The sequence below is a fragment of the Adiantum capillus-veneris genome, chromosome 17 (genome assembly GCF_014529385.1).
Source record: "Adiantum capillus-veneris isolate H3 chromosome 17, ASM1452938v2, whole genome shotgun sequence".
NCBI lineage: Eukaryota > Viridiplantae > Streptophyta > Polypodiopsida > Polypodiales > Pteridaceae > Adiantum > Adiantum capillus-veneris.
Window position 1 is genome coordinate 50,197,133 of NC_140947.1, and position 17,325 is coordinate 50,214,457.

The 17,325-nt window shown below is 43.2% G+C and overlaps 1 protein-coding gene across 2 annotated transcripts; it reads left to right on the forward strand.

Moving 5' to 3' along the window:
- The first annotated feature begins 11,416 nt into the window (after window positions 1-11,416).
- On the forward strand, window positions 11,417-16,849 carry LOC147437221 (flavonoid 3'-monooxygenase CYP75B137-like). Of its 2 annotated transcripts, none has more exons than XM_086486810.1 (3): window positions 11,417-12,409; window positions 12,512-12,721; window positions 16,194-16,849. In XM_086486810.1, exons 1-3 carry the CDS (start codon window positions 12,032-12,034, stop codon window positions 16,821-16,823), a joined length of 1,218 nt encoding a protein of 405 aa, XP_086342936.1. In that variant the 5' UTR covers window positions 11,417-12,031; the 3' UTR covers window positions 16,824-16,849. The 2 variants fall into 2 exon arrangements, with proteins under 2 accessions (XP_086342936.1, XP_086342935.1); XM_086486809.1 differs by having other exon boundaries at window positions 11,426-11,735; window positions 11,835-12,721.
- The last annotated feature ends 476 nt before the right edge of the window (window positions 16,850-17,325 follow it).

Genomic DNA, 17,325 nt, shown 5'->3' on the forward strand with positions numbered 1-17,325 from the left:
GATCATGTGCATGTGCAATGATTCAGGTATGCCGATTTATTGTTTTATGGTATGTATTGTGTTATTATGAGCATTTGGCAGGACAACCGCGCATTTCGTTTGTAGCAACCACTGTTAGGCTGAAGAACTCATTGCTCTATAGTTCCTACTTGAGTAGCATGGTTTGCTTGATCATTTCCTTGTCGAGCTCCTCAGCAAGTTGATAGTAGCACACATGAAATTTGACATGGGTGTGCTTGTTGCCACTTCAGGAATGGTTGGCTCCATTGGTAGTATTGGCTCATCTTCTTTGCTAGGCTCCATAGGTGCAGTTGAGGAGCCTACATTGCTGGTGAGTTGGATCAGCCTTGGTTCCTCAACCATTGCGGGTTTCCTCTCACTTTTGGTCTTGTGTGCCTGGCGAGGGATGATGGCTGTGAGTATTGGCCAGTGCATTGTCCACTTTGCTACTATCTTCAAAATCTCTATAATTTTCATCTATCATTGGGTTTTCTTGCTCTTTTTGCAAGCCCTCAAGCGACTTATCCCCCTAAATTACCTGTTCATTTTTATTATTTATTATATATATATATATGTTTTTTTCCTCTCTCTTTTGTTTTTTTTTTGCTTCTGATCCTTCCATCATCGGGTCTTCTTGCGTTTCTTTTGCAAGCCCTCAAGTTGGATTTATGTTGTGGTTGCCGCTAAAAGCTTGATTTTTTCTTGGACTCCTCGGCAATTTGGTTGGCCTTGAGCTGATCTTTGACTATTTTTGCTAGATCAAAAGGTGGAAAATCCTCGAGAAGAGACTACTTCTTTGTTCTTGCACTTGGCCCATATCTTCACTTTGTGCTTTCGGTGGTGGTAATCCCATCTCTTGGCTCGTAATCTTTGATGGCCTCTCTTGTGGCTCTTCTCATGGTGCTTGTTGCTCTTCCCTTTCCTCTTCCCGTGCTATAGGGATCTCTGCTCGTTGTTCGAGAAGCAGTTCATCTATGTGTTCTAGGTATGTGGGGATCTAAGAAAAAATTTGATGATGATCCAATTGTCTTTTGGTGCGTCGTTCTCGTGATGGCTCGTCATTGATCTTTGCTTCTTCTTTTTCAGTTGTAGCATATGTTGGACGTCTGGTGGTCTTGGCAGGTTTGGCCATTGATCTTCTTTCGTATCAAGGCTACCAAGCTATGTGCTTGCTCTTCTTTCTCTTACCTCTCAGCTTTGCATCTAGAGTGGACAACCTCCCTTTGTTTTTGTTTGCGCTCTTCCTTGGCCTTCTCCTTTTGTTCCTCTTTTTTTCTCTGTGAGCAATCCTCTTCTCGATGTTGAGTCCCTGGCTGTCTCCCTTATTCCATCATTTGGCTTTGGATTTTCCATTGCTTCTTTGGGTTTTCTATTAGATTTTTAGGAAGGAAATTCAAAAAGGTACTTAAAAAGTCACAATAAAGCCAAAGCTTATCAAAACAAAGCCAAAAATTATCCAAAAATCACCCAAAGTTAGGTAAATTATTCCCGATGAAGAAAAAAAACTTTTTTCTTTAGACAAAATATTTAGCCCAGTATTGGTCTATTTCTTGTGGTTTTTCTCAATTTTTGACCATATTTGACCCTGTAATTAGAGGCAAAAATATGAAGACTTAAATATATGAAGTATAGAAAAGAGTTTGGAGTTACTTTTGGCCTTGACATGACCTGATCCCCCTTTAAGCACTTACAGATATTACTTAGCCTTTGTTGGAAAAAATCAAATTGCAATAAAATACAACAAGGTTTAAATGAATGTCGAACAACACCCCATAATATATATAAATTTGCAATGGGTTCCATATTGAATGCCTCCCCTTCCTGATAGTGAGTCCTCTTGGACAACTCTTGGTCATAGGGATAGTGCATGGGCAATTAAAAGTGTGCCTAAATGTGAGGCCTTATACTCTTGCCCTATGTATGCGTTCATAGAATATACATGGAAGAATTATGATGTGCAAGATGGAGGTCATAAGCATGTGTGCTTATGAGCATTTGCTAACGAGGCTTCCTATGCTAAGCATTGTGATGGACGATTCAACGACCATTCACCGTGTAATTTCCTTTGTAGCAGTTGGGCTCTTTCCCTGATGGATAATTGAAAGAATTTTTCTGAATGGTCTCTAAGTGAGTTGATGTTTTTCTTGGGAAGCCATACTTGCTTGGATGCTAGTTTCCTTGGCTTTGGATTGGATGACTTTGGCTGAAACATGGTCTTTGGTATCCATATGTACTTCTGGTGGGATTGAGCTTGAGCTAATTGTTTTGGTACCCTTTCAGGCTGTGAGGTGACTGTCTTGAATGGTTATTTTTCCTTGGTCATTAGGTTTTACCAATTGTGATCTCCTCAGGACCCAAATATATTCATTGCCACTTTGCACCTTGACTAGCTGTTTTGGCAACCATCTCTCATGTGTTTTAGACTTTTGGGGCGATATCTTTCTTTTTTCTTCTCCTTGGGAATTTAGGCTGGTAAACCTTTGGTTTGGGTGAGGCAGTGTTCGGGAAAAATGTGTCTCAACTTAATATCGTGCGTTTTTCAATTTTAAAAATATCGATTGAGCAGGGGAAAAGGAGAAATTACGCCCCGAAATAGACAAAAATAGTGTACAAACCCGAAAAAATAAAATTTCCTATGTTCGAAAAAATGATTTTTCCTAAACACTGGGGTGAGGACACTTTTTCCTTCTTGATCCATGCTTTAGATGAGCTTGATTGATCTTCTGGTAGCCATGCCTGTCTAGTTGATCGCCTTTGTTTCTTTTGTTGTTAGGAGCTGTGGTCTTAGGGAATGTGGAAACGGTTTCCTTGGGTGTTTTTGGTACTCACTTTGTTGTTTCTTGTGTCATGGGTTGTTTCCCTTTATCTTATGTGTCGGCTATTGTTGCATGGAAAATGGTACTATGAATTTTTTATCTTGACTCTGAGTATGTACCACTTCGTTTTGCCAATCAATTTGAGCATTATATGTGAGTTGCCAGGGTTATCCGAGCAATAAGGGATGTGGTGCTTGATTGTCTTTGACCACATAGAATTTGTGAGGTCAGAGTTGATCCTTGATCTGAATGGGAAGTATGGCAATACCTATTGCTTTGGCCTTATGCCCTATATAACTCTTGACCTCTTGACTGGTAGCCTAAATATCCTTATGAGACGATATTTTCTTAAGCTCCTGAGTCCATATGTTCTTTTGCTGCTACTTGGTTATTGCCAGCCTGTACTTGGATTACTGGATCTCTTTTGTCCTCTTCCAATTCATCCAATGTGATTTGACTAATTTGCAAAGGGACCGCTTGAAGACGTTGTGTCTTTGAATCCGTCTTTTGGAAATCCATTCTTGTGCTTCATCTTGGGCTTCCTGGACAATCTTGGCCTTTTCTTTGGTCCTTTGCTTCTCTTGATGGATCTTTTGCAACATGTCCAGGGTTAGTGGCATATGATATTTCATAATCTTGTGTGCACTAAGCCAGTTAGGAATCTTTTCTCCCTCTAATGTAGCAAGTTTGATGGCTCCACTTGATCTTTAATAACAAATGGACCCATCCCTTGCCTTTTAAATTTCTTAGCAGGTTGTCTCAGGGTATACACCAAGACGTAGTCCCCTATTTCAAAGTGCTTTATTTTCTCATGCTTAGCAAATAACTCTTTCTGTTGGACTTTTTTTTCTAGACTGGCCTTAATCATGTAGTGTGGTACCACATCATAACCATCTTGATCACAAAATTTTGTAATGGGATCGTCTTTAATAGCACACATCACACACATCCAAGGTTGCTAGAATGTGTTCCCATCTTAAAGGCTCTAGTGCTTCCTCTGGAAAGGGTTTTGGGATGTAATATATGTCTTCTAAAGCCCTTTCTAGGATACATTCTGTGGGTTTAAGTTGCCACAATCTGAAGCTCCACACATCCATAGTTGTTTGGATTGACCTAACCAAGTTGGAAGTTCTGATCCGGCTAGAGTAGCTAAATCTAATCCTCAAAAGGAGTCCTTGAAACATCCTTGTAGTTATGGTCTTTTAAGTTTATCCTGATCGTGGCTTCCATGTTTCCCAGGTATATATGGTCATACCCCCAATCTTGGACCATTTTTAGTTGCCTCATGAATGGTCTTCCAAGTATGATTTCGTAGTTGTTCTTCTTGCCAAAATCAACAATAGAAAATGTATACTCATATTCAATTTTGCTAGAGGTGACAATTACTTTCTCTAGAAAGCCCTAGGGTTTCTCCATATATCTATCTGCGAGTTGAAGTTTCATTTGTGTTGCTCTTAAAGCAGGTTTTCCCCATTTTTTCCATGTTTCTTTCTTAGCAATGGCTACTCGAGCCCCACTATCAAGAATTTCTATGGTAGTGATACCCTGAAATTCTACAGGAAGAGTCATGTTGCCATCTTCTCCTTCATAGTACTCTCTGACTTTGTTTAATGGTATAGGCATGGTGTTTAGGCAAGGCTTTTCAAGTTATTGAATTCCCTCTTGAATTCATTACGAAGGATCCTTCACACCAAACCTTTCTAGGTAGTCTCCTACCATTTTCCACATGTTAGGTTGTATTTGTAATAGCTCTACTAATGTTATTGTGCATGTCACAGGTGTCGACAAAATGTCTATCAAACCCTTAATGTTAATGAATTTCTTGGAAGAGAGTCTCCGTGATGGGACTGCAACAACATTTGATTTGGCCTCGTGCTCTCCCATATAGGACGATAGTGTTTTCAACAAATGGGGTTGGCTATCTATATATAGAGAAAATCCTCGGTCTCCCCAATAAGATTGCATCTCTAGATTCATTTGAGAGCATGTCTCAAAATCCTCTATCAGTGAAAGAAACACTCCTCTCCATCACTGTTCTGGTTTACGCATTTGCTTAGCTCACTAGCTTCATTGGCCTCTCTAACCTGTTTCCATAGTTCATCAAGACGATCTATTTCTCTACACTCCTCTGGAATGCCTGGTGGAATCCATTGAAAGACTTATCCGTGGTATTCATCACTACCTTTGGCCCTTGTGCAGGTGTTTTGGTTTCTGGTTCGTGATCCTGGCTAGAATCTGGATATATTCGTTCCTGCTTTGGTGGGATTATTGGTCCTGGTGGGAAAATTATCACTTCTTCCGATTTCCCAATTGGATGTTCTAGTAAAGCCTGGGCCGTTTGAATCATTTTCTGGCACATTTCAAGCCTTTGGTTCTCTAGTTCCACGTATGGATATGTCATCCACCTTTGTTCTTGAGTTTGGTTGTTTTTAAGCCGTGCATCATAGGTTTTGAGGAGGGCATCTAATGATTCGTTGACCTTTTCTTGGCAAGACCGATCCTCTTGAACTAGCACTCTTGGGTTCCTTAACTATGCCTGGCTATAGTACTACCTCAGGGTTTTTCTCTTCTCTGTTTGTTTCTTCTTCAAGTTTCCTTAGTTTTTCTTTCATTCAATTTAGTTCTTCAGCTAAGGAATTTTGTTCAAGTTCCTTCCTAGCCTTCCTAGCTTTCCATGTCCTTCACTGACTCTTATATTCAATGCTAAGCGTGTCTGATTTTGGCTCATCTAAGATAGGTTTGTTTATCATTTTCTGAGCCTATGCTCTTGTGATCACCTAGATTGGTATCACATTTTCATTTTTTGGGCCACTACTAGATGGAATTGCCTCTAGTATATTCAACATTGCTTTTGCTCCTTTGTTAGGGTTCTTTGGGCATTCAAAATTCAAATGAGTGATCCCATTATCAGGACAATATGTATTCACTCTTATGATCTCCGTATGAGGATAGTCTTTCATCAAGTGGTCACCACCACACTTATAACAAGGTCCTTTAGTTTCTCCTTGAGCAACTCTATGATGATAAGCAGATCTTGATCCTGCTAGTCCTTCATTAGCTATAAATAGCAATGTGCATTCGTCCAAAATGTATCTACATTCTCTAGAAGCATGTGCATCAAGCATGCCCCATGGTTTTGGTGCTTTCAATTCTTCAGGTGGATAATATCTCGGACTGGTTATATATCCACTAGGCTCCTCGTAATGTGTAGGGATCGGCACAAGTGCCTACTCCATTGGCCCTTCCACAGTCGGTACATATCTGACTCCTAAGAGTGGATGTGGTCTTTCAACTCCTACTAGTCCTGAAAGAATTCATGTTGTGTATCTTGGCACTGGTGGGGCTTGCGCTTGTGCTACTTGGGCTTGCGGGGCATACTGGCGTCCTTTTATGTACCCCTTGCTGTAATAGCACTCTTCAGTCGTGTGATTTGTCCATTTTTGCTCTATCGCACACCACTTAGGTTGCTTAACTTGTGGCCTAGAAAACAGATGAATCCTCTTAAGCACTTCTTCGATGAGTTGGTCTTGATTCAACGGGGATTTAGATTTTTGTACTGACTTGGCAGACTTGGATCCACTATGTTGTGACGAGGAATCATCATCTAGATTCTTCTTCCTTGTAGACATCACAATTATCTACTAAGCAGAGGGATTCTTTCATCAATTCATTCAACGTAGTGCTCTTTTTCATGTGTAAATCTTTTTGGATATTTGCGTTCCTTAGTCCTTGGATAAAAATGAGCATTAACCTTGATTGGGTTGGCAGCTGCTTTTCGTATGGATTCCCCTTCTTTCTGTTTGAATTTATGGATTTGCGAGATGGTGTTGTGAGCTATTCCTCTTTGAGAGAATTCTTCAATCAATTCATCAAAACACCTCCTCTATCGACTCAAAATCTCTACGTTCTACGAAATCAAACCGAATGGCGGCATCCTCTTCAAGGGTTAGTCCAAATCTTGCGAATTGCGTTAGAAATTCTAAGACTTCCTCAGCTCTGATCACACACACAAATGTTGCCATGTGATCCCTCGGATCTTTGTTTTTGGAATACTTCTTGTTTACCCATTTCTGGACCTGGCATGGTCTGATCCTACGGTGATCCATCAATCTAAGCATAGGGTATCCCAATCCTCCTATATGAGCTCTTTCTAGCCTAGGGTATGGTAAGTGTTCTTCCCCTAGGGGTGTTCCTAAGCCATAATTCTTGGTTGGTCTTACAAGTGGTCGTTCCTCTCCTCGGACCCTTTCTATTTGCTCTCGTTCTCAGTGTGGGTCTCCTGCCCTAGTCAGATTTTGCGTTATTGTCTTGCTCTCATCTTGGTACTACTAATGGAGTGGTGGTATTGGTGGTGCTCCTATCCCTGACATGGCCTGATATCCACCTCTGTTTGAGTTTTGTTCTGGTGCTACATACGGTGTGGCTTGTGGGTTTTGAGGGTTGGGCATCTGTTGTCTATGTATGAGATGTGGTGTCGTAGTCATCTGTGAAGGGTTTTGTATGGGCCTTTGCCTCTCTTCAAAAGCATGCGTCAACACTTCTAGAGTTATCAATCTTTCTACATCCCTAGGTAGGATTGGCTCATATTCATGTCCATACTTGTCAACATACATTATGTTTCTCCCATTGCTTGAGTCGTAAGCGTACAAGTATAGAATCTTTTCCGTGCTTAGTGCACAGGGTGTTAGGCATCTAAGGTATGATTTGGCCCTACCATTAGTACACTCATAGATTCCTATGTCTCCTTGGCTTGTTGGAATTTTCACTACCTTCTTGTCCAATTTCTTGATGGCATTAGGGAGATTTACTCGAGGCCGCATGTCTGCCATCTCTGAAATCATCTTTGCTTTTGCGACATTGTCTCCATATTTGTTATAGTTTTTTTGGATCTCTAACAATGAGGTAATGAACCCCCTCATCATCTCGGAACCTATCTCTGTCATCGTACACCTGGATTGTCTCAAGTCCTCTCGCAGGCTTTTCCTTGATGTAAACACACTTGCGTCCCCTAGTATTAACATAGATAAGGCCTCCATGTGTGTTTGATCCCACTACAAGGATCGTGGTGTTCCTAGGTGCTTGATACATGCTTATGCTAGGTGATACCTCCTTTAGCAATGATGGTCTGATGGTTTCTTGCACGCTGGTCAGCCATGCCGTAGAGCAAATGGTCGCAAGAGGTGTTGGTCTCACTACCTTCTTCCAAGATTGGTGCAAGGGATCTCACTCTGATTGATTTATGCTCTCTTCCATGGACATTAGGCTAACTTGGTCACCTCTTGCTCTAGGGTCTCTTTGCAAATAGCTTCCTGACCTTAAATACATGAATTCACACAAAGATTTTGTTTGCAAACCCAACCTCTTACTTGGTAGGTCGGCTGGTAGTCTTTTGCGTTGTCACCTTGCTTTGAATGCCTCTTGGCCGTTTGAGTGCACTTGTTACAACTACACAAAAATTTGATAGAATGTACAAAAATTGCAAAAATTAGGTCAAAACTTGTGTGGACAGACTCTAACTTTCACGGAGTGCTTGACTGTGATTCTGGTATCTGTTTTTCTCGAGTAAGTGTCAAAAGAACTCTCTCAAGATGCTCTAAGACGTGGGACTACTACAGACGGTGTGTGGGGAAGGTGGCACCAATTGCGGTCGCTCACACCAATTGCGATCACTGGCACCAGAGAGTTTTTTCAGATCTGACACTTCCTGTTGATAGTCTATCCTTTGTGGAGTCTTTTAGCACTCTCTATGAAGGTGTTTGGATGCCTTTTGGTGTCTTTCTGGCCCAGTTATCTGACTCTGGCTTTAGACTTCAATTTTTGGTTCTTTTACTTGTCTAAATGAGTGAAGGAAGGGATCTAGTGCATGTGGACAATGCCTTTTTTGGTGCTGCCCCATGCAGTTAACACATAATTTTGCTCTTTTAAAATCTATAGTTGAAAGTCTCCTCTTGGCCACATTCACCAAGATTGTTTTCCGTTGTGTAGGTAGTGTGTATGTCAAGATGAAAGAAGTAATCAGCTCCGTAAGTTGCTCTACCTGAGTAGCGAGCAATTGGATGCGAACTGTCAACTTACGACACCGGTCATCAAAATTTTGAAGATCACTTTTCATGACTGACTCCTTTGCTTCGGGTAAATTGTTGGTATCCTCCAGAATTCAAGCACACTCTTAGGAGGAGGAGTCAATACTCTTAGAGAAAGTTCATCAAAATCAAACACATGATTTTCGAGCATCTCCATATCCAGAGAATCAAACACGGGGTCCATAACGTATGGCGTACAAAAGGAAAATTAATAAATGCCTTGAATAAACTACCTTGCAAAATCAAAAAACAATACGATAGCCTTGCTAGTTTGATACCGGCAAAGACTAATCAATCGTCGATGTCGATGTCGATGTTGATGGTGGTTCCAAAATGCTTTCAAAATACTTGTTGCGAATCGGCCAATTGAGTACCTTGGTCGATGTCGAGATTGCGACAATTTTTTATTGTTTTGGTTGATGCCAAGATCACTATGCTTTGTGATTACTTTGGTCGACATGCCTGAGAACGTGCGTTGCTGGTGTTGCTGATCACAACATGAATGGAAACCTTGCTTGAAGTTATCTCCATGCTTGAATTTGTATGGAGATGTTATCTACTTGCTGTTGTAGACGGGGTGGTATGGAAACTACCCCTTGTACACTAGCCCCCCAAAATAATTAGGTCGTGGCCCTTGAGTGTGGACTCAAGTCCACCCCAAGCCAACGATGGCAGCCAAGCAGAGACGTGCGAGGAAAGAAGAGCAAGGCACGGCCACACGTTGGGTGGTGGCCTACAACTGTGTGTGTTTTTTTCTTTTGGGACCTATTCTTTATTGGCTCCTGTACCCTAGAAGTTCAATGAACATTCATATTTGAGGGTTTTCATATGGCGAGCCATTCTAAATTTTTACCTTGCCTTTCGAGTGAGCAAATGTGCTCTATTTTACCATTCTCTCTCTCTCTCTCTCTCTCTCTCTCTCTCAAATGGAAAGTGATGAAATATCTTGCTTCGCCATAGTCACATGGGCAAATAGTATGTGGGCAATCTAGCTTGAGGGGTCAATGAGCATATGTCCTCTATTTTACCTTCCTTCTCTCTCTCTCTCTCTCTCTCTCTCTCTCTCTCTCATCTCACTCAAAAGGAAAGTGATGAAATATCTTGCTATGGCATAATCGGTGGTCCTCATGACTATTTGCCTGGTGATAGTGACAAAGCCTATTTGATGTAGTATGTGGGCAATGTAGCCTGAGGGGTCAAATAGTAAGTGGGAGGTACAAGTATCCATTATGTGTCAATGATTTTCGGAAAATCGTTTGTAGACGGAGTCAATAGTGATTTTGCTTCAGTAGAAAAAGAAATTTGGTGGGGAAACGGACCCGCACGCGAAATCAGGGGTAAATATGCAATGGACGAGGGCACGTCCGCAGCGAGCCAAGAAAGGGTAAGATAACGAAGCGACAAACAGGTGGGCGAGAGGCATGAACTTTGGCAACTCTGGCTAGCAACTGAATTCTTAAAAGGGAAAATTATCCAAAAAGCCCTCAAATTTGAGAAAATTCACAAAACACCCCTTAAATTTCAAAAATTCCCGAAATACCCCCGATATTTTGTCTTAAATTCTCAAAATGCCCTTCAAAATTTTCAAAATTCCCAAAATACCCCTGGTTGTGAGAGTAAATTTCTCGAAAAATAATTTTTTTAGGTCTTCACAAGAAGAGTGATTGTCTATCTAAGTTGGTTACGTAGGCTTTGGAGATGAATTGCTTCATTATTTTAAAACATAATTGCCTTTTTTGCGATGGTAACTGGTGACAAATTACATGCTGAGCACTCAAAAATGGATCTCAATTGTAAAAAACGAATGAAGATTAGAAAATGTTGAACAATCCAACCAAAATAGATACAAGGGTATTTTGGGAATTTTTAAAATTTGAGGGGTATTTTCTCAAATTAGAGGGGTATTTTGGTAATTTTTTCTTTTTTTAAAATATTAAAGCGTGCACGTCAAATCACGAACTGCTCGTGTTCTGGATGGCTAGAGTAGTCCCTACAGGTTGGTCACACTGGCGATGGAGGTTCAAAACCTGCTCATGGATAGCACTTTTACTTCAGCAAATCAAGGCTAATGTAGGGAAATCAGGGCTAATGTAAGGAATCTGCGTACATTTCGAGGCAGTTTAATATCAAACCTACCAGGTAAGGGGTACCAATTGAAGCATAATCAAATAATGGCCTCAATCTATCTACTAACATAATATGGCGAAGGAGGAACCTTTTACACGTGTCCCAATGTGCGATCCGAAGACTAAAGTTCAAAACTAAAAAAAACCCCTTTGCATGCGATAAAAAGGGCACAGAGGGAGAGAGTGAGAAGCCGCACGAAAAGGGAAGGATGAGAAAGTTCTCTCTCTCTCTCTCTCTCTTTCTATTGTGGACCGTGGTTGGAAGTCCTTGGAACTTGGTTCTCTCTATCGTTGTGTGCACACGCGACGTGTGTAGGGCCGAGGGTGCAGCTCTCTCAGCTCTGCCTCGGGCATTCTCTCTCTCTCTCTCTCTCTCTCTCTCTCTCTCTGCGCGCATCATAAAAGGACAAAGGCTCTGCACGCACCTACCTCAGGCCTACTACGCGAAGTTGTAGCCTTTGTTTCTCAAACCTGTCACACGAAGGTGCTACAGCCAAGGCACGAGATCTGCTAGTGGTCTGCCTTCATCATTGGTGCAAGCCCTCTGAGAGGCTGCAATGCCAACTTAAGCTTCCTGCAAGGGTCTTAGCAAGGGAGAGGGCCCTCTGAGAAACTGTGAGGGCAAGGGTCTTAGCGGGTCACAGGGAGTCAACACACGGTTTGCACGCTTGTGGGAGGGAAGGAGGGACGGAGGGAGGAAATCTTCAGAGGTAATGAATTTTGTTTTTAGGAGGAAATACCTGAGGTCCTGTAGCTTCTGTGTTAAAGAGAAGAGATGCTGACAAGCGAGCTTGCGTTTCTCTTGCTAGCTTCCGCACTTGCGTGCCTGATAAGCTTGATTGTGTGGACAAGAAGGCGGGGAAGCGAAAGCAGCGGGTGGCAAGAGCAATGGCTGCTACCTCTGAAGCCACCAGGAAGGTGGCTAGTGATAGGCCACCTTCACCTTCTGAGCTCACACCCACACTAGGCGCTTGCCCAACTAGCAAAGCAATATGAGCCCGCCCTCATGTCCCTGCACCTTGGCTTGGTCCTTGCAATCGTGGCCTCCACGCCCCAAGACACCCAACTTCTCCTCCAAACCCACGACCACAGCTTCGCCTCTCATCCCCGCACCGTCGTCGCCTTCCACCTTGCCTTCAACAACTGCGACATCGTCACCTCCCCTCCTTCCACTTATTGGCGCCGTATGCGCCAACTTTGCTCCTCCGACCTCTTCTCCCCCAAGCGCATCCTCTCTTTCCAGCCCATTCGCGCTGCCGGGGTTCAATCCCTGCTTTCTGCAACGCTCGCCCATCGCGACCGTCCTATGCACCTGCGACCGGTGCTGCTTGCCGCGATGCTGGACATCATTGCTAAAATGACCATCGGACGGAGCCTATCGCAGGTGTCGTGCCATGCCACCGACCTCATCAGTGAGGTAATACACTTGGTGGGGGTCTTCAATTTGGGGGACTTCATACCTTGGCTGGCTTGTCTGGACTTGCAGGGCTACGAAAGGCGCATGAAAGCGGTGGCGCAGCCGTGGGACTGTCTTCTGCAGGAGGTACTTGACAAGCGTCGCTCTGTACCATGGGCAAATGAAGGTGACAACGGGCGAAGCAGCAGCAACAACAGCTTAGACAAGGCGACAGATTTGCTGGATGTGCTGCTGTCTTTCCCAGAACTGACGGACGACAACATCAAGGCAGTAATAGCGGTAACGGGGAGAGAGAGCTCTGAGAGAGAGAGAGAGAGAGAGAGTTGTTTGTGTGTGTGTGTGAGAGAGAGAGAGAGAGAGAGAGGAGAAGTTGAAACCGTAAAGTTCGAGTCTTGAACTCTAGACGTCTTTCCTACATAGGAAGATGTAGGGAATGGCCTGCAGTGGCCATTCTTTGAAATAATGGGCGACCCCATGGCAACCGACGGAGGTCGGGAGCCATGGTGGGAGCGTATTATTTCAGGAATGGCCACTATAGGGCCATTCTCGGCCTTCACAGTGGAGGGTAGGGGGGCCATCTGATGCGAAATTTGTAGGAAATGTAGTGCGCATTGACGACACAGTGTGACAGTATTACATCTGCTGAGGTGTTGCCACTTCAAGCCCATTCCGGCTGTTGATCTTGGAGCACCTGATTGGAGGAGCAACCCCTGGATTTTGCATGCTGATGTGGTGCCAATTTGACGGTTGCAGCATTGATTTTTGCGTAGGAATGGCGTGATGGTGCGAAATGCACGCTCCTTGATCCGAGAGAGAGAGAGAGAGAGAGAGAGAGAGAGGCAGGGTTGCTCTTTGCCAGGCATTTTACTTGTTTTGAGATACGTTGCCCGGTTTTTACCGTTGAAAATGTGCGCCACCTATCAATAAAAAAATACACTAAAATACCAAGAATTTCATGAGGACTCGATGTTGCTAGATTCTAGAAACCAAAAGTCAATGTTGTTCGACCATGAATGCTGTCCAGAAATTCTATCTAAAACATCTCTCTACGGAAGTTCACAACAAAAAAATTGGCCTTTGGTGTATTTTTCATCAACTAGAATCGGAACATCCTAGCTACATTCCTTTTTGGCTAGCCTTCTCAATGCTGCAAGCCATGGAAGGCCTAAGTAATGCATCTCATAGGACTCTCTTCCTTCTTTTCTCTCTCTCTCTCTCTCTCTCTCTCTCTCTCTCTCTCTCCCCCCACTTGGCCCTAAAAGATCGATCCCTCCCCCCCCCCCCCACACACACACACATGATAGCAACCCCTCGTTTATAAGTGGCACATGGTCAAAGTAAAGGGATTGACGATAGGGAAACTTTCACCTACTGGGTCTACTTTCACCTCTATTAATTAATTAGATGGCGGGATTCCTTCTCCCACCTCCCTCAAATTACAGTCTTCCCTATATTTGCACGTGTTCCCGCCTGCATATCTCCTATCTGGTTGCAACCTTCTGCACCCGCCTATGGGACGCTTCCTCATCACACTTGCATTGCATGCTTCCAGCATTTCGTATGTATCGGCATCCTACATCTCACAGGCTTGAAAATCCCAACCTAGCTGTTCCCCTTGTCGTCTGATGCACCTTCGTTGCAGAAAAATGAGAGAGAGAGAGCATGCAATGGAGAGAAAGGAGAGGCAAAGCTGCATGCTCCACATGACCTTGAGGAACATAGATTACTTGGGGAAGGTGCATAAGGGCTCCAATGCAGGCATGCCATAACTGCGAGGGAAGGCAATTGTTTTCAGCTGTTACATCTGCTCCATGCTTGAACATTTCCTTCATAGAGAGTGGCATACGCAACGAAGGCCAGCCTTTATCACAAGGTCTTTCTCCCATTGCTCTGCACAATGCTCAGCCCCTCTTGATTGTCGGCTCTGGATAGTCGTCCATTCCCTTGTTGTGCAACATGCACCAAATCTCCATCCGTCAGACGGAGACGGCGTTCGTGATCAGAAAGGCCAGAGATGTCTCCTTCTGTCTTTGCACCCAAGGAATCTCACTCGCACGCTTGCAAGTGGTACCTCTTTCTCTCTCTCATTCCCTCTCTCTCTTCCACGTCCCCCCACCTTTTATGATTCAACTAAAAAAATGTGTCCAATTCCCCCACGCATCCTTTCCCACCCTTTTCTCAAACAAAAATGGGAGCATCTCTACAGATTCTTATCTAAAGAAATGAAAAGAACGTTTTGGGGACCTACTTGGGGCCGTCAGATCGACACAACAGGGGGCATGATTTTTATAGCGTAAGAATCGCATACGTTTCAACATATTGTGCTAGGCGAGCTGAATTAGGTGTGGGAGCGTGTAGAGGCAGGTTTGCGGTTCGAAAGCAAGTGGCGATGGTGGGGAGCCTTTTTTTAATCCATGTAGATATGATCAACTGTGGATTAAACCCCCACCGTAGATCCCTCTACTTTGGGGGCGTCACTTATAAACAAGGGTAGGAACCCTTGTAAGTTTCAAACAAGTTCTTAATTCGTTTGTTTTTTTTCTAATATATTTTGTACCATTTCTAAAAGAACTTCCAAGATACGCTTTAGTGTGAAATGGACAAAATTCTAAATGGGAAGGAATGATTCCACAAGCAAGGACGCATCCTCAATGACATTGCTCATCAACACACTCAATACACTTAGCCCAATTTTTTTAAAGAGTTATCTAGGTAGGTCTCCCCAATCTAGGAAAAATAGAAATTCCTTCAAATAGCTTGAAAGGTTGGATAAAGTGGATGGTTGAGGAGTAGGGTGGAATTTGAAAGGTTGTGTGGTAGGGGCGAATGGTGAAAGGTGAGTTTAGAATGCGTAGATGAAAAGTTAAGAGGTCAGGTGGGAAAAGAGGGAGGGCGGGGCAAGGGGGAGAGAGCAAAGAGAGTAGAGAGGCTGGGAAAGGACGTGCAAGCTAATATTACATGTCGAGTAGAGCCGGTTTCGTCTATATTTTGCAAGCTTTATGCCTTGTAAGCGTAGATGAAAAGTCAAGAGGTCAGGTGGGAAAAGAGGGAGGGGGGGCAAGGGGGAGAGAGCAAAGAGAGTAGAGAGGCTGGGGAAGCAAGCTAATATTACATGCCGAGTAGAGCCGGTTTCGTCTATATTTTGCAAGCTTTATGCCTTGCAAGCTTTATGCCTTGTGAGCGACGAGATCTGAGCTCTTCCTTGAGGCAATTAGCGATTCTCTCTCTCTCTCTCTCTCTCTCTCTCTCTCTCTCTCTCTCTCTTTCTCTCTCTCTCTCTCTCTGCGCCTTGCAAAGCAAGGCAGGGTGTAGACCTCTTCTGCTCTCTTGCTTTAGAGCAGGGCTGAGCCGCATCTTTCATTAAGGACGAAAAGAGGTGGGAATGAAAAGTTTATGTGGCCTGTTGCGTTAGCTGGGGGAAGAGGTTGCCAGGTATTGTGGCAATATGTAGATGGAAAGGAAGCCACACGGGGAAGATGTCAAGGTAGGGGAGGGGAGGCGAAGTGGACACGCGAGGCAATTACCAACCGAAGGGAGGCGAGGTTGACAACGTGATGCAAGATATGCATGGAGGAATCTTTGAGTTTTTATAGCCTTTTAATTTTTTAAAAGAGTCATCTATATAGCATTGAAGATTTGTGTAAGCAACTTTACTTAATCATGCCATATATACAAATCCCAACAAATTAGTGAAAAAGTAAATTATGACTCATGCTTCTAAATCACTTCTTCTCTTATCAATTTCTTGCAGGACATGTTTTTGGGAGGTACGGAAAGTGCATCCATCACAATTGAATGGGCACTTGGAGAGCTTCTTGCCAATCCTCTTGCATTAAAAGCTCTCCAAAAGGAGCTTGATATGGTAGTGGGAAGTACAAGGTTAGTGCAAGAAGAGGATCTAGCCAACTTGCCTTACCTTCAAGCAGTAGTAAAGGAGACCATGCGATTGCACCCTGTAGCTCCCTTCCTTTTCCCACATCAATCCAGTCAAGCATGCAAAGTGGGTGAATACGAGATACCAGCCGATACACGTGCACTCATCAATGTGTGGGCCATTGGTAGAAACCCAAATGTATGGGATAGTCCATTAAAATTTGATCCAAACCGTTTCATGGAAAAGGCGAGTTACTCACATGTGAATGTGTATGGGCGCCACTTTGAATTGATCCCCTTCGGCTCTGGTAAGAGAAAGTGCCCTGCTCTTACTCTTGGCCTTCTGAGTGTTCACATTTTTATTGCTAGTCTCGTGCAAGCCTTTGATTGGCAATTCCCACCCACTTCTCTGATTGTAGATCGTGATGCAAAATTTGGGGTGAGCCGTATTTTGGCTCCCCCATTATGTATCACACCTTCACCACGAATTCAGGGATTTGAATGTTAGATAGTAGCTCTAGAAAGCTTTTGAGAGTTTTTTTCATACTTTATGCTTTTATACCCACCAAAACCTTTCAAAACTGTCGACTGCATAGGCTTGAAAGGGTGAAATAAGAAGGATATTTAAAAATTTTGAAGCTTATGTAAAAATATAGAATAGAAGATTTCATTTATGCTTTTTTCTTTAAATTTTTGCCATACTCACAATTGTGAGTGGAATTGTGGTATTAACTCAGAAAAGAATGTACATTATGTCTCAAGCGCGGTTAGTGCCTTGAGAATCTAGAGTTACAAAAGTGTGCATATAGGGCGAGATTAGGGCGGGTTTCGGCTCATAGCTAGACTTTATGAACATCTAACATTGAGAAGTGCTTGCTTTCATTCTTAAAAAGCTTTGTGCTTTCCCATAGATAGTATCCACTCTATGCTTTTTTGAATGCTTTCTTCGAATTTTATTGTCGTCGGTTTCCTTTCAAAGACTCCGAGATTCTTTGCTTTCCAAGTTTGTT

Excerpts from the sequence above, each read along its gene's own strand:
- LOC147437221 (XM_086486809.1), top strand. The coding sequence starts at position 12,032 with ATGTCCCTGCACCTTGGCTTGGTCCTTGCAATCGTGGCCTCCACGCCC. Across the intron at positions 12,722-16,193 it reads ACATCAAGGCAGTAATAGCG|GACATGTTTTTGGGAGGTAC; the intron begins GTAACGGGGAGA and ends AATTTCTTGCAG.